The sequence below is a fragment of the Antedon mediterranea genome, chromosome 4 (genome assembly GCF_964355755.1).
Source record: "Antedon mediterranea chromosome 4, ecAntMedi1.1, whole genome shotgun sequence".
Taxonomy (NCBI): Eukaryota; Metazoa; Echinodermata; class Crinoidea; order Comatulida; family Antedonidae; genus Antedon; species Antedon mediterranea.
Window position 1 is genome coordinate 34,221,743 of NC_092673.1, and position 27,113 is coordinate 34,248,855.

At 30.7% G+C, this 27,113-nt stretch overlaps 1 protein-coding gene across 3 annotated transcripts in view; it reads right to left on the reverse strand.

Annotated features, from left to right (window-relative positions):
• Positions 1-27,113, reverse strand: part of LOC140047393 (nitric oxide-associated protein 1-like) — a 33,307-nt gene continuing 6,194 nt past the window's right edge. Inside the window, exons 4-9 of one of the 3 annotated variants that reach the window (XM_072092397.1) lie at positions 26,347-26,522; positions 25,518-25,649; positions 15,581-15,697; positions 14,571-14,691; positions 10,092-10,292; positions 1-2,145 (exon numbers count right to left, since the gene is read on the reverse strand). In XM_072092397.1, the coding sequence (XP_071948498.1) occupies positions 10,105-10,292; positions 14,571-14,691; positions 15,581-15,697; positions 25,518-25,649; positions 26,347-26,522 (734 nt within the window). In that variant the 3' untranslated portion in view covers positions 1-2,145; positions 10,092-10,104. Of the gene's footprint in view, positions 2,146-8,964; positions 9,206-10,091; positions 10,293-14,570; positions 14,692-15,250; positions 15,424-15,580; positions 15,698-25,517; positions 25,650-26,346; positions 26,523-27,113 lie in introns of those variants that run through there. The other 2 variants (XM_072092398.1, XR_011844933.1) reach the window with 2 other exon arrangements.

Consider the following 27,113-nt stretch of genomic DNA (forward strand, 5'->3'; position numbering starts at 1 on the left):
TATTGTAAATGACTAATTATATAAACATTTTATATTTGCAATAATTAGAAAATTTAATTTTAGATTTGCAAGTTAAAGTTAAGTTTAGGCTAAATTAAATGTCACTGAAAATTTTAAAATAAAATATCATGATGAAATATATCAATTAAATGTGAAGGCATGTATTGAATTAAAATTCAGTCAGATGTCTGGGTTAAAGTGATTAAAATTAGAAGATATTAGGGATTGTAGACACAGAATACTGTCGCCCTTTACGACTATAAGCACAGGTGAATACATCATCATTTAAACAAGGCTGATTAGTTGCTTGTTAATATAACTTTATAACGTCAAGATTGCAAGCTAAATGATTTTATTACAGTGTGTTATTACACATAGACATTGTGATATGAATGCTGCACTGTTTCTCCTTAAAGATATATTGTCCCCCTGAAACAATCATTTTTTAACATTTTTTTGTTGAATATGCCATTTTAATGTCACATAATAGTTATTCACTTTGACCAAAGATTGGATTGAAAAAAAAATTATTTACCTGAAAAAAATGTAATTTAACGCAAAAAAAAAAGTCAAATTGACTGGAATTTGATGGGTTTTTGGTTGAATTTATTTGTTGTCTTTTTAATCGTTTTTTTTTTAACTTTATTAAAACTACTAAATGGCATATTCTTTATGCGTAAAAAAATATTGTTCTTTTAACCCTAAAAAATAATTTTCTGATATGACAGTAAAGAGAGTCAGTTTTGGTTATTTGAAATTGTTGTCTAAAAAAGCAAAACAATTAAATGCAGTGAAAGTGCATCTTTAAAGATGTTAGAATAAAAAAAACATCAATCAAGTCAAGAATTGTTAAAGCTGATTTTATTTTCTAAAATTTATAGAATGAAAATTATATTAAACTTATTCTTGAAATTATTGTAAAACAAAGTAGAAAGTTCAAAATAGTGCAATTTAGTGAAATAATTCAACACAGATACAAGAACTGGGTACATAATCTCACCCTCAGAAATAAGGGTTCTAAACAACCTCTATCAAACACAAAAAAAGAAAACACCATTGTCCAGTAAAAACTTTCTTGCGATGTAATATCCGTCTGATCAAATCATTTCTAAACCTTAATTCCACCCCTATACCTAAAAGTAACCCATGCTCTTAAAATGATCGAGTTACATAAAACCAATTTCCTATATCGTTTAGTTAAAGGAATCTTGGAGTAGCTGGTGATATTTTAATGATTTTTCTCAGTAAATGACTTTAAGCTTCCGGCTAAATTGAGGTCTCAGTCCAATGGCCATGCACTTTTTCCAGTCATGCACATTTACGAGCTATGTAATTATGTAAAAAGGCCGTTTTGGTATGTAGCACTATTAGATATTATTGAGAAATATGATATACAATGTACTTAATGGATTCTATAGATGATACTCTAGTTAAGACTATTTTAACACACGATTTAAATGTCGCCATCGATATGTACACTTACACCATTAGGGCAGAATGTTAGCGCATATTGTTCATATAGCCGTTGATTGGTTTTAATGTGGCACAATCAAAAATATATTTAGCATAGTCATTAGTGCTGAGAGGGTATGTATATTATGTACACTTCCCCCAGCTTTAGAGTTATTTTTTTTATGTAAAATGATCCTTTTTTCTTGATTATGTATTTGTTCCAGGGTACATTAGAAATGTTTTTTGTGGAAGGAAAAAGGTGAAAAATGTATGCAAAGAGTTAAGCAGGAGAATATCAGAATTGTTGTCCTAGTAGGCAGATGGGCAAAGGTAATTCAGCTCCATTCCAATCTGCATGAACTGTAAATCAGCTGTGCAGCTCATATACTTTGATTCCTGTATTAATAATCACTGTATGTTGCATAAAGTAACCATTTTGTTATTTAATCGGTCCTTTAGTGTAATCTCAAACTTCCCTCCTCATTGTTTTTTGAATACCATACAGAAACTGGCGGATACATTCCAGGTTTATCGTATGACTTCAATAAAGGATTACGGTCACACATATCCAAATTTCCAGACAACCTTCTTTCTATCAGTGAATAGTCTGAGCAAATCTTACGTTTACCTTCATCGATTATCTGAACACAGTTCTTGATCAATATTAGAACCCATTTAATGTTCCACATTTATCTATATATAAAAAAAAAATCAATATGCAAAATTATTATTTATAATAATACTCATATAGTATTTCATTATTGTTTAATGATAGGCCAGGAATCTTTAACATTTTAGTCAAGAGAGTCAATGCTATGAGAAACTGGACAAGATTTGTTTAAGATCAAAATTCTATTCATTCATCTTTTATTAAAATAAATTTCTGAAAATTTCAGCCAAAATTGTCTGGTTTTATGAGTTCACCAAATATGGAAAATACATAAAATAACATAAGAATATAAACATAAAATAGCAATAGGTCAAAGGTCATAGTTGAGGTTAATAAGTGTCAACACAGCTATACTCAAAGTATTAAATTCTTTACCCCCTTCTAGCCTCTATCCACATGTTTAGTTAATTATTTATTAAACCGTATGTTTCTATATTAAGTAGTATATTCTTTCACACATGCACAGGATATCATATAACTTATGATTTCTCTCTTAAGCGGACAAAACTATCAGACACAGAAATTTAAAACTCCTTTTAATCAAAACATTTAGCTTCTACACATAAATGCATTACACTTGAAACAAATTATATCAATTGAATAATTAGCATTTATCAATGTTGCAATGTGAATAGTTATGCTGCTGTTAGATGTGTAAAAAATAGTGATGTTGATAATAATTGTAGTAGTAATTACTGCAGTTAATAGATGATCATAGAGATTACACTAAGTACAGCTAATGAGAGGGTGATAATGAATGAATGTTATTAGACATAGTTCAATCACATTATATAATCTGATTTTTGACCTCTCTTTTGCGGTATCACCCACCTTTATTATTCTCATATCCAAATATACACATACTTATACATTGCGTATTGTATTATATTTTTACTTTCTTGTATATGTATGCTATACAAAAAAAAATGTAATGTAATGTGACATTTATATAGCACTATTTCATGAAGATCAGAGTACTGTGGACTTAGATGTTACACCTTCTCAACAACATTCTTCTCCACTAAGGGTCATATCAGTTATTATTATTCCTAGCATATAGTGTCAGTGCCCATTAAAAAAGACAACTGTATTAAGACTAAGAACACACAAGATGAGCAGGCCAAGCAATTCAACCTCACTAAAATAAAAATACATGACACGTAATTTGTTTGCTGTAAAGCCATCTTTATCTTTATATAATTTTATTTATTATTTGTTTTTTTCTAATGGGACAAAAGTAATGTCATCATCTCTAGGCCCCATCAGATTTTATACTTTTAAACTCCTTTCCAAAATTGATAATGTACTACATTATTTATGCTAACCAATTTTTATTTTCTAGAAAAAGCGATCGATAAGTAAATAATTTATACAAAAATGTAATGGTAAATGATCCTTGAGGGCGCTACATGACTGAACATAAATTAGCATTTTTGCATATTTCTATACATTTTTAAAAAAATACAAAATAAATCGATGAAACTGAAAAAGGTATTGATATGTTTAGATGTTACCCACTTTTATTTGATAGCAGTAAAAACAATGTTTAAACGGAGACAATATAAGAGAAATCTGATTGACTGATTGAAATAAATAATACTAGTATTTAATAGAAATACAGTATATCAGTGTGAACAAGTCACAGGACTCCAGGATTTGTATAATAAGAAGCGACATCAATAATACTTTAAAAAGACAGATGCTTTTTTAACTCAAGTTCCTGTAAATACTGTTCCAGCAAGCTCTCATATGAGATCTTCAAAGCGCTGGAGTATGGAGCGGTATAAATGGTTCCCCTTATTCATCTTCCTTTTTTAGTTAATTAAGATACTTTTGGCATACATTTTATGGGTAAAAGCGCTTAGAAATATTACACTAGGAGCTACATCAGACTACCATTATTATATCAACCAGTAGTGCCACTACACATCTAATATAAAGCTATGTTATTCACTTTCAGATACTAGTATATGCCTTGGAATTAAAATTAATTGAAATGATGCAATTAATTATTTAATCAAAACCTAATTAGCAACACAAAAGACAAGTCAGTTACAGAAGACAAATAATAAAATGCGGATGACAGCAACAAAGAAAATTGACTAGTTGACAGTTGATTTAATTGAGCAAATAATCCGCTTTGTCTTTAGTTGGGCATTAATTAAGATTTTAATTAACTATTTGAATTAATTATATGAAGCAGGAACTAATCTTGTTTTAATATTTCAAAGGAACTGAAGATAGTTAAATGGATTTGAGAGTACTAGTGTTCACCATTCAGAAATACTATACTTGTATATACATACAGTACTGTGATGTTATACTAAAATCAAATTAAAAAATTCTAGGATTCTAAAACATGAACACCACAAAAAGATCTTATATATATATTCCCTCACTTGCACTGATGAAGGGCTAGTGTTGCCCGAAAGCTCTGCTAACTTTTCTGGCTGAATTGAATTGAAATATATATGTATACTGAGTAACCTCCTCAGTCAAAGACTGGTCTCCCAGAGGGCCCAGTTGATTTAGCTTTTCGCTTTTTATTTTTGTATCTCCATTGAGATCCAGCCACTGATACCCACAGCATTGTCATTTTTTTCAGTAATTTGCCTTTGGATTTATATATGATTGAAGTGAAATATTTCTTTAAGGAGAATATCTTATTACAGTGTGTGAATACAGTCACTAAATATGCATTTTAAAATTAACAAAGAATAGCTTCCCTACAAAGTATGAAGTTCCCCAGGGTATTCTAGCCCACCCAGACCTAGACTTGTTTACCTTCACAAGAAATTTTAATATGATATCTTTCATAAGTTTTGTTTTATTTAAATTTTCTGTAGACTTTCATCATTGTACATTGGTGTTTCACACCGTGTTATAAATTCAAATTCATAGCAAATTTATATAAATTGACAAAAAACTTTAGTTTAATTTGATATGCAGTAGATTATCTGTACTTAAAACATAATTAGCTTTATTTTAGTAGAATGTTTGACGAATGACAAAATTAACTTGTCCATTTAATACATTATTTGACGATGTCTTTCAAGTCCTGTACAGATATCTTTATGTTCTTTTATTACCGTTTCAATTTATTGTGATGCATTGTTTATGTCAAAGACAATATTATCTAAGTACCTTCCGTCGTTTTATGTTATAAGATTGAATGATTGATTCAGACTTCAGAGGAAAAATGTTAATCTATCTTACCAAATCTAGTACGAAACAAAATTGTGGGTTTCGATTTTGAAGATGCAACTTGATATCTTGATGAAGTCGACTTTCCCAATACCAGACTTTCTGAAAACAGGAAACTCTCCAAAAACGGGACTTTTCTTAGGTACAAAAGGTTCCAATTTTTGTTTTAATATTAAAAACCACAGTGGTCTATTCACCATTCCCACTTAGGCTAAGGAAACATACAAACAAACGTATTCATACCTGATTTGGTACCCTCTCACACACGTCAATGGATGTACTAGCCAAAGCATAATCTTTATTAATTAAATTTAAAATGAACTTCTTAAGTTTAATTATTATTTTAAATTTTATAATAAATAATTCTTAGGAGAATTGAAAACTATTATAAGAACTTTCTTGTCTTGAATTAGTTGCAGTGTTGAAATTATGATTACCATTCCTTAAATCCAGATTTTATATTTTTTTTATAAAGATTTATGATAATGGGATTAAAGTAATTTTCTTTAAATAAAATGTTTCCAATTTTGGGGAACAATAGAAATAAAATTTACTCAAAATTTGCTGATAAAGAATTAGATGATGAAAATTATAATTTTCACTAATTCTACAATGGTAATTATAAAAAGTGGAAGATGTTTACGAACATATTCAGCTGTAAATACAATGGTTTGAACATTCTATTGTTTAACCCCAAGGAATTCAGCTCCAGATATTAGTGTCAAAAGCAACAATATCATTTAATAAAGTAATTAAATTGAGGATTTCCACAAGTTATTAGAAAGGAAAAAAACTATTTATAGAAGAAGGAACAAAGTTTATTTATAGAATTAAGAACAAAGTTAATATAGACAACAACAAGTTATTTATAAAACTATTAAAGAAAAGTTATTTATAGAAGTAAGAACAAAGCTATTTATAGAAGTAAAAACAAAGCTATTTATAGAAGTAATTAAGAACAAAACTATTTATAGAATTAAGAACAAAGTTATTTATAGAATTAAGAACAAAGCTATTTATAGAAGTAATGAAGAACAAAGCTATTTATAGAAGTAATGAAGAACAAAGCTATTTATAGAAGTAATGAAGAACAAAGCTATTTATAGAATTAAGAACAAAGCCATTTATAGAAGTAATGAAGAACAAAGCTATTTATAGAATTAAGAACAAAGTTATTTATAAAAGTATTATTGCATCTATTTTGCTACAATACAAGGAAACAAGGAATTATTTATTTTAAGGGCATGTGTTTATGCAAACAGAAATATATTCAACACTAGATGAACAGTTGAACTGCTGACATGACCAAACATTACATTTATTGTAACAAGAAAAATGTTTGTATAGTCATTGAATGACAAGAAATAGCTACACATTTAATTACATGTTATTGATCAGAACAGACAGAGTGTACACAATCAGCTTTACATTAATGATTGCATGAAAGCAGGTTTATGATTGGATGAGGGCAGAATAAAAGCTTCACTGATTGGATGTCAACAGGCTAGAGGTATTCATTGATTGAATAAAAGAAAATCAACACACAGTTTTTACTTATTGGATGAGAGTATATCATTAAGTCTTCATGGTTGAGAAAGTCAGCCTTAACTGATTGGTTGAAAGCATGCCAAACCTACAATGTGTGTTGATTGGATAAGAGTACTATATCAGTAAGCTTCACTGATTGGCTATTATCAATTCTGACTGATTCTGGAGAGTTAAATCAACATTGGTTGCATAAGAGTAGATACAGTAGGTTTTTCAATTACTTTTTTTTGGATGGAAAGTTTTACAACATTAAACAGTTCATAAATATCTATAATTTTGCGTGATTTTTTTTTAAAATAAAGAAATATTTCTCTACTTTATCTAAACAAATAGGAATGACTCCCAGTTCACTCAGCTGGAATGAGTACCTGGTTGAACAATATTGGAGAAGAAAAGACTGCAACATAATGGCAAGACACCGCACATTCAGAATGAATATGAGAGCTGCCTTTTAAAGATTAAAACATTTCATTAACTAATGCATTAACAGTGCATCTAATATCTTTTTGAAATTATATTAAAACTTGTATAGAATTTAGGACAATATATATAGTAATATAATGGAAATAATCCATGATGCTTCCCTTCAAATTGGTCTGCCAATTCTTGATATTTGAACAATAAATTTATGTTGACAAGTAAGAAGTTCACACATCCTACATATTGCTTTACTGCTTATTGCAAATAATGTACAATACAATTCAAATAAAACAGCAGTTATTCAGCCGATATATACCCAGTGAAAAGTGTGGATGTAACTCTGATATGATTCAAGCCTGCATAGTGTAGTGTAAAGACAGCTTTAATCAGCCGATATATACCCAGTGAAAAGTGTGGATATAACTCTGATATGATTCAAGCCTGCATAGTGTGTGTAAAGACAGCTTTAATCAGCCGATATATACCCAGTGAAAAGTGTGGATGTAACTCTGATATGATTCAAGCCTGCATAGTGTAGTGTAAAGACAGCTTTAATCAGCCGATATATACCCAGTGAAAAGTGTGGATATAACTCTGATATGATTCAAGCCTGCATAGTGTGTGTAAAGACAGCTTTAATCAGCCGATATATACCCAGTGAAAAGTGTAGATATAACTCTGATATGATTCAAGCCTGCATAGTGTGTGTAAAGACAGCTTTAATCAGCCGATATATACCCAGTGAAAAGTGTGGATATAACTCTGATATGATTCAAGCCTGCATAGTGTAGTGTAAAGACAGCTTTAATCAGCCGATATATACCCAGTGAAAAGTGTGGATGTAACTCTGATATGATTCAAGCCTGCATAGTGTGTGTAAAGACAGCTTTAATCAGCCGATATATACCCAGTGAAAAGTGTGGATGTAACTCTGATATGATTCAAGCCTGCATAGTGTAGTGTGTAAAGACAGCTTTAATCAGCCGATATATACCCAGTGAAAAGTGTGGATGTAACTCTGATATGATTCAAGCCTGCATAGTGTGTGTAAAGACAGCTTTAATCAGCCGATATATACCCAGTGAAAAGTGTGGATGTAACTCTGATATGATTCAAGCCTGCATAGTGTGTGTAAAGACAGCTTTTCGCCATCAAAAAAAAGAAGAATAAATATAAAATTGAAAACTAGGTTTGAACTCATCACTTTGACGAGTTCGGGTTATCCGCGGAAATGCAACATGCACATACGTTAAAATATATGAACTATTATGCTATCTTACAACATGAATTAAATGTGTTTACAGTGCTGAATTGTACCTATTTTGTATCATACAGAATATTACAGTATTTACAGAATATTACAGTATTTACAGAATACACTGTATATGTTATATACAGTGTAGCATAGATGAAATTACGAGACCCATCTTTTAATCCAATTTTTAACACAATGACATCATACAAAATTGACATAAAGATAACGATTTTAGAAGATAATTATCTAAATAATTACAGTATTACAAATTTGAAGAATTTTGGGCACGTAAAATGCACTCTCTTTTAATAGTTACAAACATTTACAAAAGAGATGAAAATCCGACTTTTTAAATTCAACTGGCCATCTGATGACACGATGTCATCAGATAGACAAAATGTTTATATAATATGAATTCATATCTACAATTCAACAGCTTCCATAATAAGTTTTAATCACGTGGGTCACTTTTCATTCTGATGAGCTACAACAGATTAAAATATACTGTATAGATGAAATTAAGTGTTGCGGATAACCAATAAAAAGTGAAGGAAAGGCACACGATTCACTTGAGTGATTTATCTTTGTTCCCTTGCAAATAAGATGGTTCCATTTAAACAATCAAATCAGAGAAATGTTTGTTCATGGAGCTATTTCTGAAACGGAAGACGGATGGTATTGTAACTTTGAAAGCAAACGACAGAAACAGTCATTTATAAAACTACAAGCACAAATCACAATAAAAGTAGTTTTGTTAGATCTTATACATTACTACGCCAATCACTGTAGATAAATAACAAAGGGTCATATAATCTAGAAAAGGAAAGCTCATTAACCCGTAATTAAAAATCTAATCCCCACAGAATATACAAATTAAAATAATGATTATTGCATGAGAATTTATACTGTCATCGTGTGCATATAACCATTGCTAATTAAAGTTTATTTGTAGATTAATCAAAATTTAGGTCATTTAAAGAAACATTTTACACTATTAATTTTGCTACGAACTTTTTTTAAAAGTGATGCATGATTAACATTGTAGCAGTGGGTGGGTATTGATGGAATCTGTGAAAATATTATTTTTTTCAATTTTAGTTTTAATCTATATTTTAGTACAACCTTATGGGTAGGTATTGACAACATTTGTGGAAATATCATTTTCAATGGTATATTTCGGCCATATCAATTCATTCCCATTTGAAAAGGAAGAGGGATACTAATACCATATTTGGATGATCAAGCCCTTTTTTAAAATTCATAAAGAGATGATCAGGTCACACTATCCCAACATTTTAACCTGATCTCCTCCGTTTCACCCCATGTCTTTTTTAATGCCCTTCCAGCCAATTGGCTATGTTAGAATGTGGTTTTTTTAGACCAATTTCTTTGTGATGGCCGAATGCCCTGTTTGGTAATCTTGGACCATTTTTTCATAAATTACAATTATGTCAAAGAGAGGTCTACTGCAATACAATGTTAAGTTAATACCATGAATTCCACTAAATAGCCAGTGCCCATTCATTGGATGATTGAACTTACCAGTCAGCTGCCTTCACACGTATTGAACCAGTTTATCCACATTCACTCTATAAAATGGTTTGCTTCTTACTAATCTGGTGCCTCTCAGGTTAACAACATATGGCAGTAAGGCTGGAGTGCGCACAATACACCCTAAACCTCCAATAGTGTACGGCCTAAGAACTGCCTCCAGGCCTTGGTTGGGTGTAATTGCTAACCATCCTAAAAATAAGAAAAAATAAATATATTTAAAGAAATCAAAGAAACCAATTCCAGATAATTATTTATTTATTTACTTTATGTCTTTAGGCAATGTGGCCAAGGATTACCAATAGTGAATTAATCACTGTCCTATCAGATAGGTGGTAACCCCCCTGATACAGGGGCTATTGTGTGAACCAGTTCACCGGGGTAACCCCCTACTCTTTTTCGAATAATGAACTGGGTTTCTTTAAAGTACACACAGGTTATAACTGTGTACACTGGACCTACGGTTTATAGTCCCTATCCGAGAAAACGATAAGAGAGATTTGATTGGATGATGAAGGTGTCCCCTTAATAGAGCTTCAAATGAATCTAACATAGTAAGTACGTTTGTAGTGTAATCTTACTGTACTTGGCCTTCTGAGTGAACATTTTTTTTTACTGAAGAGGTCACCCAGTATAAAGAACAAATAAATACATTTCTAAAAACTGTACTTGTTTACTCAATTTGAAAAATAACAAATTGACCGCATTTTACATTAATCAATATTTCATGTTGTTTGCTCTTGTTACTAATAATAGTACTTTTTGCTTTGTTTATGAGAAAATGTCTTTGATCTCAAGAGTGATGCTGATTAAAATAGTTTATAATGAATTTTTAACTGTAACAACTTGCGTCAACTATCAACACAATGTATTTCTATGTAAAAATACATTTATACAAGGCAGCCTTTAAAAGATGTATTGTCCCCCTGAAAAATGATTTTTAACATTTTTTGTTGTTGAATATGCCATTTAATGTCACATAACAGTTATCCACTTTGACCAAATATTTATTTACCTGAAAACTGCAATTTAAAGTAAAACATTGTCAAATTGGCTACCAGCCAAATTGATTTTTGGTTTTTAATCATTTATTATGTTATTTTATAAGTGAAAACATAATTTGTTTTCGTTTTTTTCTACGGAAGTGATTGACTTTATTAAAACTACAAAATAACATATTCAAAGTCTGATTTAATTGATTGTCATTTTTAATGTTTTGGTTACATCTTTTAAATATTCAATTTAAAAAAAAACTATAATCATTTCTTTCTCTTCATTTTCACACAACTAAATCCGTATAAAACAGCCTTTAATATTTCTATTAAAAAACGATGTGGTGTTGTTACATTTTATCCACTATAATCTATGTCATATATAGAATATAGCTAAAAAACGATGTGGTGTTGTTACATTTTATCCACTATAATCTATGTCATATATAGAATATAGCTAAAAAACGATGTGGTGTTGTTACATTTTATCCACTATAATCTATGTCATATATAGAATATAGCTAAAAAACGATGTGGTGTTGTTACATTTTATCCACTATAATCTATGTCATATATAGAATATAGCTAAAAAACGATGTGGTGTTGTTACATTTTATCCACTATAATCTATGTCATATATAGAATATAGCTAAAAAACGATGTGGTGTTGTTACATTTTATCCACTATAATCTATGTCATATATAGAATATAGCTAAAAAACGATGTGGTGTTGTTACATTTTATCCACTATAATCTATGTCATATATAGAATATAGCTAAAAAACGATGTGGTGTTGTTACATTTTATCCACTATAATCTATGTCATATATAGAATATAGCTAAAAAACGATGTGGTGTTGTTACATTTTATCCACTATAATCTATGTCATATATAGAATATAGCTAAAAAACGATGTGGTGTTGTTACATTTTATCCACTATAATCTATGTCATATATAGAATATAGCTTAGTTTTTAATGTTCTTAATTACTATAATAAGTAAAGTCGTTTCAGTTTTACCAGATATAAATGAACGTCGTCAAAGTTAATATGAACGTTATCTCCAAATTATCGCAATACATAAACATTTATCTGAATTATGCACAATATTATAATTTTTATTTTCAGCATAAGACGAACCATTTTTGTCAAAACACCTACATATTTGAATGTTAGGACGTGATACAACGCTTTAGTATCATCCTTTCAAATGTCACAAACAAAAAAAAAACCATTTGAAAATGTCAGTTTGAAATATGTGCTTATTTTTAGAAACATCAATCATACTTAAAAATCATTTAAATCTACCTTGGAACTTAACTTTAAATCTCATAATTAATTTTTGTCCGTATTATTAAAGTCTCATAAACCATAGTGTATTTTTGAAAAAATGACAATTTATAAATTTTGGAAAATGTTGTTACACAGTATTTGGATGTATCATCCTTTTGTTTATTGAAATTTATCTTCTACTGGTCAAAATAAAAATAAAAACAAAATTGGGTCACTTTTACTGTTCACTTTACTCACCAGGTAAAGCTAGAATGAAACACAATGATGCAAGGATATGTAATTTGACCAATCACGGTACGATGTATCATCATTCATCATGTCATAATTGGTCAAATTACTTTTACCCTTACATCTGGGCATTGTATCCTAGTAAGATCATTTCAAAATTATTCTACTCCAGTTACTGCAGTAACTACATTTATTTACAGCAGTAAAATATAGTTTTAGTTTGCTTTTGTAGATGAAGGTGTAGAAGATTATGAGGCAGTACAAACAAAATCTTGCTAAATGATTGCATAATCAGGAAACAGTTCTCTGGTCATCATGATGTATACATTTTTTTGGGGAAAGAATATACACTAAATATTCAGTAAATAGAATAACAAAATTCCATTTGATAGTGTTAATTATACTTTCTAAAAATATACAGAACCGGCCATTGCACTTTACAATTATAAGCGCAAAATTATATACCTACGTACAACATAATAACCACAATAATATACTATGTTGTGTACACACATTTCTATAATCTCCCAACACTCTAAAGATAAACCAGAAGATAGATTCATTGAAGTTTATTATGTGTGAACTATGACATGACATTTACACAAATAGAAATTCATATTGCAATGTGAAATGTTTAGGTGCAAGGAAATCTGGGTGCACAACAAATTAGTATAACGTTTCTGAAAACATACTTTATAGAATCAATCAACAGCTTGGTTTTTACCATTTAACATCAGGAGCTAAAAATAGTGAAATCACCTATTGTTATATATTCCCCAAAATATTGAAGGAATGTTTATGATTTGGATGGTGAGAAGCTGAACACATTTTTGTTTTGTTTTATTTTTAACTCAGCTCTGCCTCTTGCAAAATAGAGCAGTCAATTTTTCTTCTAATTAAATATTCTCTCCATTCAACGAATACAAAACATTCATTATTTATTTTATAACACACTTACTTTTATTTAATTTATCCATCATAACTCATTGACGAATGCTAGGCTGGAAAGCTAGGCCATTAAAAAAGGCAGTGCTCCAACTTTAGACGCGGAGTAGAACAGTTAGATAGAACAGATAGATAAAGTTTATTTTTCCGAACGCGATCAGTCAATGTTGTGTGGCAAAAATTATCGAAATGTTTTCAGAAAGCTGAATGTTCATTAGTGTGTGCCATTTATCACCATTAGGTATCAAGTTTTTGTTAGATAGGGCTAATTCCAATGATATGCGATGCGTAATTGTGTTTTAGCATAAAAAAGCAATCTTATTGAGTGGTATAGTAGCAGCAGTAGTCAGATATCAGGACACATAATTTGCTGACAAAACAGGCTTGCAACGAAATTAGTAGTTTGAATAGTTTCTACTTATTGCTATAAGAGAAACATTCCGCAACCAATCAGTAACACATTTCATGAGCACTAGCGCATATTGAACAGCTCGGCAACTAGTTTGTTAGTGTACACAACTTTTGGCTATCCAATAGTAACATTGTTTGGCTGTACCACTGTAATGTAGATGAATCTATGCACAGGTTAACTGAAGTCAAAATATTTGTTGTCAATAAAGTATTTCAATTTACTTAAATCCTTCAATTGATGGCCTTTCAAGTGCGTAGTGTAAAAGCAATACTGATTGTGTTCGGCAATATTTTACATATAATCTTTCACGTTTATTCTGATTTATTATTCTTATACCTTCACAGCTGGATTTACACGTTTGTCTTCAAAAACTTTTGAAGCATTACATTTCTCGAGTATCAATTATATTTTTCTATCAATCAACTCTTAAGATCAAGTTGAAGATTTTCATTTTCAACAAAATTTTTAATTTATCCAACAATTTTTCTTGTTTTACTTCATAAGCGTATTGAGATCTTGCTTATATGAACTATATAAGAATTAACTATCATTAATAGCTATTATATCATTATTTAATAAACAGTCACAAAGACAAACCTGCAGAAGCGAACAAAATGTCTGCTGCACTGTGCTTCTGGTGAATTCCTTTTATAGTGACATCATCACAAGCAACAAGTGGGGCAATCGTCTCTAACCGTTCTGCTCCTCCTGCCGGAACCTTAAGAAAATTAAATTAATACAATTCACTTTTGTAATCAAACACAGCAATGGGTCTACTAAAAAAATTTAAATAATGTTTAATGTAATTGGTGAAGCATTTTGTTGCAACTGATGCATAAAAGAACAAACAGAATTTTAAAAATGTCAAAGCATACAGAAAAAAAGAAAATATTCAGAATTGTCTGCTACACAAAAGGTTGTTTATCGATTCTTTAATGAATGTAGATAGATATGGTAAGGTAGGAAGTGGACACGTGTAAATCATGATTAATTTTAAAAATCTTTGTACAACTCTATAATTAAAAAATCAGAAGTCAAACAACAAATATTGTAGCACTGAAAGGGTTAAAATCACTACTTGTTAGGACGCTTGTTGCATAAAATAATGTTGATTAAAAATCAAAGATGCAAATTGAGAATGAAAGAGTTGTAGTGTTTGTTTTTGTCAAAGTATGGCGAAGTCTACTAGACCTGCACATAACAAACAAGCTATACTATATTCTGGATTTATAAAGTGCCTAATGTTGTAAACCTCTAAGCGCTGTACATATTATTACCTTGGCCATTTTTGGATCAAACATGTTGTAAACATACTCCTATGATGCAGCAGTAATCAGCTTTAAGTTGTGTCTTGACCTTAATACGAGGTACCCATTTGTACGCAAGGGATGTGTGGGGTCTGACATAACAACTTTGGCTTTAGACAACATCAATTTCTAACACATGCTATCTAAAATTGGAGACTTAGTACTCATAATTTCCTCTCATAATCTCACCAGACATATAATAAAACCACCAAGCAGCTATGCTTGTTAATTTGCTTTAGTAAATTAAATTTAACAAAGTATTTAGAATACTTCTTACTGATAATACAAAACATATCAAACCTTTAAATGTGGGTGACCAACATTTTCCTTGTAAAATTCATCTGCATTTTCTGTATCGACTACTCGAACTGGCAGTGTGGGGGCAGCAAACATCGTACAAAATATGGTTTGTATTCCCTGTAATAGAAGCAATAAAATAAGTAATGGAATAATTTAAAAAATATCTCATCCTGGACTGTTATTGTACTTCACTATCAATGTAATTATTTTTATATTTATTTTGTCATTATAATGTAATTTTGTTTCAAATAGTGGAAACGAATTAATTAGTGATATGTGTGGATGACTGCATTTGGATCTGAAAAATATCAATTATAGTGATATTTTTGTTAATGATATAACAATACTGTATATTATAATTAAAATATTCTAAAACCTTATCATTTCTGTGTTTTATTTTGTATTGTATAATTGCTATGGAGGAAAATTAATGTCTTTTGAATTGAATTGAATGGTAATTGACCAGTTACAAAATATCAAGTAAAGTGATATGTTTTTAAGGAAAATAGAGCCATTGGTTTATGATGACCATCAAGTGGACCATGACAAATAAGGAAAAGGAAAAAAATGATAATGAGTGACGATTTTGTACACTATAATTTAGATATTTTAATTGACTACAGTTATTACTTATATTGATATCATGTGGACAAAAAATGATGATGAATGTTCAAATCTAAATATTTATATGGTAATTGACAGTTGAAAAATATCTAGTACGGTGGATTTTTTTTGGAAAAATAGAGCCATTAGATTATGAAGACCATCAAATAAGGATTTTTTTTTTTTTTTTATTTCATTTATTTCAATATCATTATCGCAGCCTTAGCTGAATTACAAAGATATTTACATTTGTTCAATATTAAAATTTGTAAAAAAAAGGATGAACAATTACATGACAATACAGTATACTATACAGTATACTATACAGTATACTATACAGTATACTATACAGTATACTATACAGTATACTATACAGTATACTATTAATCCTTTCGGAAATTAATTGCTCGTTTTACTATATCAATTATAGAGATATTTTTTAGAAAATAGAGCTATAAGTTTAAGCAACATGATGAGTGCTAATGATATGGTATACTGTAAATACTGTATTTCAATTGACCACAGTATATCAATTATTCCTATTCTGGATTAGCAGCAGAATTTCTCTTTACCCTGTCCTGTGACATGATCAAAGGGATTGACTGATATAAGGAGAGTTTAATGTTTTTGACACAGATACGACTGACTGCAGACAACGATTAACCAAACAATTCCAATTTATCACTTTATTTACCATGGCACCAATAACCATTTTTTTGGGTCAACTATGTATTATAAACGAATGAAACAAAAATTACTATACCAGCCAACCAGATTAATATTAAAATCTCTCACATTTGTTAAAAAATGTCTTGCATATTTCAAGAAGTATAACTTATGACAATTAATTAAGTAATTAAATTATCACTCTAATCATGTCATATTATACTGAATTCCATTAGACTATCAAACGATGCTTTTCTATACTGGCATGTAAAATTTATTTCAAATTTTGACTATTCTAAATAAAAAACTGCTATACAAATAATAACAGGGAATAGAAATTTAATTTGAGAGAAATAGAGCAATGGAATAGCATTATGGCCAATTTACACAGACGGCAACGGTAAGTGAGTAGTAAACCGTGTAACTTCTCCCACATAGAATATTTCTGTATCTATCATAAGAAGAAACCGCCCGTCCGCTCCGGGTTGTGTGTAAATTGTAATGAGGTATAACATATATTATTACCGTTAATGCTCCTGTGTAAATTGGCTTTTATGGACTTAGTTAAAAGAAGATTACCTCTAAATAACTTTACAGAAGATACATATAATCATATTATTTACCTCCGCCAAAGAGGTATATGTAATCGATCGCGTGTGTTTGTTTGTTTGCAGGATTACTCAAAAAGTAATTATAAGATCTTTACCAAAATGAATATACAGATAGATATGTGGTCAAGGACCATTCCATTAAATTTTGGGACCATTTGGGACCATGGTCCAAATTCTGGACCACTTTTTAATACATTTTTCAGACCTGCTAGAATTTTTCAAAAGTAACAAGTAAACTGAAATTGCATTTTTGTACAAGAGGCAAGGGTTATAATTTGTGATTCGTAATTTTAAAAACATAATTTGATTTAATGTACTGTACACCTTTGTTGATGCGAGTAGTTTAAAAAACCTATTTTGTTTCAAATTCACTCGTTTGATTTTCGCGTTGCTGTTCTATTGTTAGTCAACTGAAGCTATTGTTAATTATTGAAAGGCTTGTTACATAACCATTACACCAAACTCGCATACACATGCTTGTAGTGAAATTAGCCTAAATCACAAAGAGCATTAAGACACACACAAATATATATTTTTCCCTGAGATATCTTATGTAGGAGAATTTTACAGTAGGCGGAGGTATGCACTCTCAGAGTGGCTTTCTAGTTTCTAATAGTTTTTTACAACTATATGTATCAATACATTTCAAGAGTTATAGGCCTGGCAGGCCATGAAATAAATAGTGTTGTTGAAAGAATTCATTAAAATAAGGGAAGTGAATGATTTCAAACGATAAACAAAGTCCAGGATACGCAGATGTGTTTAATGTTATTCGGAAAAAAAAGGGGTTAAAGGTGCAAGCTATTTGTCTCTTAAGCCCCTTTCTCACAGATGTGCCTGCAATATACCGGTACAGTGCTGGCGTCGTGCCGGTATCGTTACCGGCATATACCCATTCTCATCGGACTATCGTGCCGGAAATATAACCGGTATATACCGGCTTTCTGTGAGAAAGGAGTCGGGCATATTCGGCCAATAAAAAGTCTCTGATAAAATAATTATTGAGGGCGTCCTTTATTGTTATTATTTTTGTCTAGCGATGATATGGCGGCGAATGTTAAGTTACAGATTATTATCTTCCTTTATAGCATATTTATGCAATGCATGCTATGTACAGTATATTGTGCATATATTATACAGGTATAGCAATTAATTTGCCGTCATCGGCAATCTGTAAAACACCTTAGAAGGCTGTAGGCCTACAATTTACAAGGCGACGAAAGGTCAGGCACCAACAAACAAAGAGCTAATGCCAATATTGAATGGCCTAGCCTAGCGGCCTATAGATTATGCTACAAATTTCTTCTTGTCCCCTTATTTTAAGCAGCTCTCTTATCTCATTATCCCTCCAGTTCGACATTATTATTGTTAATTGAATTGAATAGGCGCCAAAGTGATACACTTGACCGCACAAGGTGTCAAAGCCTCGACGGGGAACCCCGGAATATAACGGCGATACGTTCTCACAGAATGCCCGTCTGGTATTGCGGGGAATATCCCTAGAATATTACTAGGTCTAAAGCAGGTCATGTCGATGCCGGCATGGTGCCGGCATGATGCCAAGACGACCCGTTCTCACAGAAAACCATACCGGCATGGTAATGGTATATTCCCGCAATATTCCTGGCACACAACTCTGTGAGAAAGGGGCTTTATTGTCACATGCGAAAGAAAACAAAAACGTTAAAACCAGTCTAAAAATCAAGTTAATAACAATTATTTATGTTATTAGATGACAGTATTTATAAAACGTCAAGGGCGAGTGCTATACATGCTACAAACAATCCCAATAACTTGCTAAATGATATTAATTTTGGACTATGAGAAAATTAAGATTTTACAATGAAGAATTTTTCATTGATGACCATAAATTAAAAAATGTGTTTCTATAGTTATACAACCCATTGCCATTACTACTGTCACCATATAATGTGCGTACCATTGCTACAACACGATGTACGCAAATGTGAAAATATGATGCACATACCATTGCCAAAAACTGGACCATACGATGCACATACCATTGACACAACTGTAACATTACGATGCACATACTATTGTTACAACTGTCACATTACGATGCACATACTATTGTTACAACTGTCACATTACGATACACATACTATTGCCACAACTGTCACATTACGATGCACATACCATTGACACAACTGTAACAATACGATGCACATACTATTGCCACAACTGTCACATTACGATGCACATACCATTGACACAACTGTAACAATACGATGCACATACTATTGCCACAACTGTCACATTACGATGCACATACCATTGACACAACTGTAACAATACGATGCACATACTATTGTTACAACTGTAACAATACGATGCACATACTATTGTTACAACTGTCACATTACGATGCACATACCATTGACACAACTGTAACAATACGATGCACATACCATTGACACAACTGTAACAATACGATGCACATACTATTGTTACAACTGTCACATTACGATACACATACCATTGTTACAACTGTCACATTACGATGCACATACCTTTACCACAACTGTCACATTACGATACACATACTATTGCCACAACTGTCACATTACGATGCACATACCTTTACCACAACTGTCACATTACGATACACATACTATTGCCACAACTGTCACATTACGATGCACATACCTTTACCACAACTGTCACATTACGATACACATACTATTGCCACAACTGTCACATTACGATGCACATACCTTTACCACAACTGTCACATTATGATGCACATACTATTACCACAACTGTCACATTACGATGCACATACTATTGCCACAACTTTAACAATACGATGCACATACTGTACTATTGTTACAACTGGACAATACAATGCACATACTATTGTTACAACTGGACAATGATGCATGTACAAGTTTTGTTTTTAAAATTCTTCTACTTTATAATGATGAAGGCTATTGTAATCACATCAGCGGCTTTGAAACAAACACCATCATCATTATTTCCTTTGATTATACATCAAGGGGACAAAATGTTCTGAAGAAATCATGATTGCAAACATTCAATGGACCATTAATTTTCTCCTTAAACGATAAAAACAGAGAAATGAAGATCATTTTTTATGCCATTTTTCTTTTCAATTTCAAGATATTAAATATAAATTACTTAGGGTGATTAAACCTCTGTTGCAAAATGTTAAATTGTCTAAAGGTATAATTTCAATGCACACTTAAAGCCTTTTTTCCAGACGTTTCTTTTTGCGATTAAACACTGGATCAACAATCAAATTTATATAAAATCTGGCTGTATGAATATCGTTACCAGCATAAATGTAAAAATATAAAAATTCAACTTATTCGGATAGTTAATGAAACAATGTGATGGTATGTGGTTATATATGTGTTCTGTTTTGTTTTATGATCAGAATTAGCTCATTTCCTGGATTGAATAGGAAAAAATGTGTTTGTGCTTTGAGATGACATTTTCACATTATTTTTAATAAAAAAATATGTTTACACACATTTTCACAATTGATATTTTATATTTGAGCAACATCCTATGTTTTATTTTTAATTTATTATAATTTTTTTTTTAAATTAAGCTTTACAGAAAACAATATACAGTAAAGTGTAGTTAATTTGCTGGTTTTCTTTCAAATAAAATGTTAAATAATTAAATTTTTTAGGTACAATTTACTATCAAGATAATACAGTAATTTGTTTTACATAAAATGTCATTTTGTTGGTCACTTGCCCATTTCTTTAATATTAAATAATTTAACTCAATTTTGAAGACATATATAATAGATAGACCTATGAGATATATATAAATTGTATTATTTTATAAATTGAAAGCTCTTAAACTTGTCAATAATTCTCACAGGAACATCTGCTGCAATTTGTATAAAATTGAAAATAGCATTTTATGGTTTTAAAATTCTCGATAGCATTACAAAATTTAATTTAATTCGTAATTGTACGTTGATCTATTTTAAATTAATGCAATCCATAACCTACCAATTTCAGGAAAGATAGGCATTTGTTTGTGCCTATTGAGATCTGTAAAGGAAGGAACTTCTTAACAATTATCATTTTTAAATTTTTTATTTTCTTGAGGGTCTCAATGATCAGCTTTGCTGAAAAATGAAAAATAGTTCAATAAAAATGTTTCTTTTTTATTTACAAGAGATTGATTAAAAATAATGTGAGTACATTGCAATATGTGCTTGACTGTTTCAAAGAAATTTGTTAAAAAAACAAACCACATGTTTCCAAGAAAGATGATGTTCTAAACAATTACTGAATTTAAAGTATTCTCATCATGAACTTGGTAGATATGAGCACTTTAGTTTAAGAGAAAAAGTTTGTTGACAGAATTCAGATAGCAAAAACATTTTCATCAACTGATAATCTGAACTTGAGATGATGCTTACAAGGTATGGATGACAACTTAACGTGAAGTCAAGTTTGGTTACAGACACTCCCGCAGACACTGCAATTCAAATTCATCTGTGATGAAGATGGTCATCTTAATAGATAATAGATTATTAGCATACTTCAGGCTCCAATACCTAACCGATGTTTATAACATTGTATATCAAGTAAAACTGACAGGTAAAATACCATTTATATATATATTGATTAGATGCTATTGTGCGTTTGGATACAGAAGGCACCAACTTGTCTCCAATTTTGACATAAACTGTTACTTCTCATAAGCTGGCGTAGAACAATTGCATGTAGGGATACATGTCAATGTATTTTTAAAAACTACCCATATTAAAATTTATAATATATCAGAATCATTTCAAAAGTAATTTTAAAAGGGTGTCCCAAATGCCGAGTGGTTTGCTTGAATAAGAAGAACATTTTGGAGCTGGAGGTGATCCCTGGGTTCTGGTGGTAGAACGAGTCTTCTCGGATAAGGACTATAAACCGTAGGTCTAGTGTACACAACTTGCTCGTGTGCACTTTAAAGAACCTAGTACATCTTTCGAGACGAGTCGGGGGTGAAGAGGTCACCCAGTATAAAAATGAACTAACAATAAAAATCCAAAACATAGGTTTTGTGCGTACTGTATCTTATTTACTTCTTTTCAGAACCAACAACACACATAAATACAAACATATTAAACTAAGCTACAGTACAAATGTTATAAGCCCAACAATACTAAACCTTAACTCACTCCAAATATTGTTAATTAGACTTGCCAGAATTATCTTATACTGTATGCTGATATTAAAACACCTGTTGATGATCTCATGACATCACTTAATTGGAAACATATAAATCAACGATGGGACCATAATATTCTTATAATGACCTCTAAATGTTTAACAGGTACTGTTCCCGATTACCTAATTGATTTTATGTTTTTATTGATAATTATCATAATTTAAATAGAAGAAGCAAATCGAAAAACACTTTAGTCTTACCAAAATGGCATAATGATTCTGGTAAAAGAACATTTCAATACCGCTCCAGTCAAACTCTGGAATAATCTTTCACCAGCAGCTCTATAAATTCATTAACTTTACATGCAATCATTTAAAACTGTATTTTTCTCTTGCTTCTTGTGATATTGTATTCTTTAAAAACGTTTTCATAATTTTCCATTTTTATTGTTTATATTTGTAATTTGTAAGTGTTAACTGGACTTCAAGGAAGAACAATGTACAAATATTGAATGAATATCCAGAATAAAGGAAGATTTCTATCTATCTATAACTAAAATGATGTATTTTTTAAAAATAATGAATCAGAAACAGATCTAATAATTGTTAACATTTGACTGACTACCAGACAGTAGCAATTAATGAATAGAGAATCTAACATAAAATGCTGTAATGTATTATTACAGCGGATTGATTTTTGTAAACGAAGGGCATAAATCAATCATGTAGTGTCAGTCTATTAAAAGCTACAAGACAAGTGAATGTAAAACGTAAAAGATTAAATTAACAGCTGATGAGGACATTTTGGAAGGAAGAAGAAAGAAAAATCAAATTTGAAATATATATGTTTATCAGAATCTACAAAGACCATCAAACACTATCAAACTTTATGTGACAAAAAATGTGATGTGCCCATATATGGACACGATGTCATATTACTACCATATTTGGCACATTTTGTTGTCGTCAAACTAGTTTGATAGTGTAGACAGAGCTTAATACACCTTTTCATATTGCCCAGAAAAGGGCATCAACACAGACATTTGTATGGTGCATGTCTGAGTGTTTTGCAATGCAATGTGAAAGGCGTAAAAATAAGAGAATATGTTTCATGTCACTTCTTTCTGATTGTCTCTCAGTCTCAGTATAGAGATACTATATTATTTTGTATTTATGGTTTGATGGATGTTAATATAATTGTCTGCTCTGACCGCTTAAGCTTAAAAGTATGCTAGGTAGAATAAGTATCATTTTAGATAGTAACATTTCTAGATACAAATATTTATTTACCTTGCATAAACTCGTATTTTAGTAGCACTAAATGCTGTGTCTATGTTTGTTGGAATTTGTTTTTATTATTCTTTTACAGCTCTTCAACATCAATAAACATAAGAATTTAGTAACTTACATCAAGGGAAATAAGTTAATATAGAATACTTATATTTCTTTATTAAAGCGACACCTAATTATTTGTTCAAATGAAAAAAACTGCCACAAGTAAATACTATTATGATTCTTACACTCGGTAATGGTTATTGATTATGTCTGAATACAAAATTACCGATTAATTATTGATTATGTCTGAATATAAACAATTATTAATTATGATTATTGATTATGCTTGAATACAAATGATTGATTAATAATTATGATAATTGATTATTTCTAAATATACTGTACATGATCAGACATAATCAATAATCATGTACAGTATATTTAGACATAATCAATTATGTCTGAATACAAATTAATGATTGATTATTAATTTGTATAATGTTTGAATATAAATGATTTATTAATAAAATTATTGATGTCGGAATACAAATGACTGGTTATTAATTATGTTCACTGAATACACACATCAGACATAATCAAGAATTTGTAATTAGAATATTTTTCATTACAAAATTTGTATATGAAAAAAATGTTACAAGATGCGAAAAATGTACAGAACAGCCCTATTTATTTTACCCATTGTGGGAGACGCTGATTATTTGGGCTAAAGTCAATAGCTGCCAAGTAGTAACACTGTAATGATTCCACTGTATTGAGTCACGTCACAATGGTGTCTATCGCAACCATTTTACATTGTCTCTTTAACTAGGTCAACCTGCGTTCAACATGATGCTAAGAAGAACAAATTTTATCACCAGCTATCAATTGTTATTATTCTAATTCTCACAGTACAGCTTGTCCCATTAACGAAACTAGGAACGAATCATTTATAGATGTTTGTATCCAGAAGACAATCTTATCATACATTTTACTTCAATTTCGCTCATCTTTGGTAATAAGCTGGCATTAAATTCCATTTGTTCTTTCATTTTTTGTAATCCAATTTTTTGTTTATGACCGACAGTTCTGGTGTTACCATAACAAATGCAGTGTATAGAGAATAGTAGAATGAAGATACAAAATAAGCACTGAAAAATGACAATGCTGTGGGTATCAGTGGCTGGATCTCAATGAAGATACAAAAAAAAAAAGCGAAAAGCTAAATCAAAACGATAAAATAAAACAGCCAGAAAAGTTAGCAAGTGAGCTTTTGGGCAACACTAGCCCTTCATCAATGCAAATGAAGGAATTTGGATAACGTCATAGCATAAGAACTGGCAAGTACTGCCTGGGTGGACAGGAATAAAAGAAAAACAACAAAAGGAGACAGGGTGGTGAATGGTGGGTGGAGACTGAATAAGAGTAGAAAACAAAGAAGGTAGCTTGGTACATTTAATAAACAATTTTGGAATTATATTGGCATAAATCATGCAAAACCATTTGCATTGCAATCATATATTTATAATTATGACAATTATAAATTAAATATGAATATTGGCAACTTAAAAAGGGTATAAAAATAAATTTAATTTTAACAATCATTATGGCACTTACTTGTAGATAGTCTAGACGTCCAAGTCCAGCTAGAAATATTGTTTGACCGGGTTTAATGACCATGGTCTTGGGTCGATACGCTTGGCTCGATACACACAGTTTTAGTTCTTCAGCTGTTAGCTTAGATAATACCTAAATTCAAAGGGCATAAACTAAATAATTAAACAGAAATGATTTATGGTTTACATGGATTGCTTTCTTTGTAATCCTTGTAAGTTTTAGATCCGCAAAAATGAGTAATCTAGAACCAGGTGCAAATATAATATGACAGTGTTCTCCCAAAGCAAGTTTTGCTGGTTATGGAGTAAGAATATTATTAGGCCAGCCATTAAAAACATAGACCAATATTATTTTGGCAATTGGATAGTATATTGAACAACGGGATAATATGATGTTGGAATAAAACGTCTGAGAATATTCAAATATTTCTCTGTTTGCTACCCTCTGGTATAAAAGTGCATCCTTGACTATTCAATACAATTCAACTTTATTTAACCACAGAGGCCCAGATCAACACATGGTTGTTCTTTACTGATGCCATACACATACAATTTATCAACACCAAAACAAGTGCACCTTTATATGAAAGGCTATGTTTTTTATATTTAGTCTTTGATAAAGACAGATTCCTACACAACCTTTCTCGGGATTTAGAGTGCTATCCCCGGTATTATACAAAATGATTGATGCGTTTTTTGTTTCGTTTTTATCTGTATTTTTATATATATATATACTTTTATGATATAAAAATGAATCAAATCCAAACCTCTAAAATAACCCTACGACCAACAACTACAAGAAAAAACATCAGTAAATATATTAATCTCACCTGCTCGTCTCTAATGATACCTGGCGTATCATACAACCACTTGCCCTCGCTAAACTCTGAAGGATCAAACTTAAACGGTAAACTAGCAGAAGATGGCATTTTATTGCCAGAGATCAAATTGAAAGCCTTCACAGGATCATCATATACATCACTTTCAAAGCTTCGTCCAACATGACCTGAAAATAAAGATAAATGCATTTTTTCTTTCAAATTAATTATAAACTAAAAGTTGCTTGCAATGATCATGCTTTATGTTAGTGTCTCATTTTATGTGTCATGAAAGAGGAATACTATTTTTTCTTTTTTGTGGACACACAAGAAGGGTTTAGGGTTAGAGATCATAGTAGTATTAAATTGACACAGGAAATGTATCTTAGGGACACCTCTATTAAGAGGCACCTTTCTTGTGAAATGAACAAGGGGAAATACTGTATATGTTTAAAAAATGAATAAATAGTTATTCATTAGTGTACATCCAAATTGAATAGAATGTAAAATGATCATTTTTAAATGGCCTACTTTTAAATGTTTCACTTTCACTAAAATGTATCAGGTTTTTCCGATACACTCTGGAAGAGTTTTCCCAGTTAGTTAACTTCCATAACAATTTTAACATCATCACATTTCAGAATATTCAGGGGAAAACTACTGTATTATTTCAATCTCATGGAAGCTGTTCAAATACATAATGCTAATATGTCAAAGCAGAGCAATTCTCCTAGTATTAAAATGTTTACTTCTATGCGACAGAAAACAGATCGAGGCGG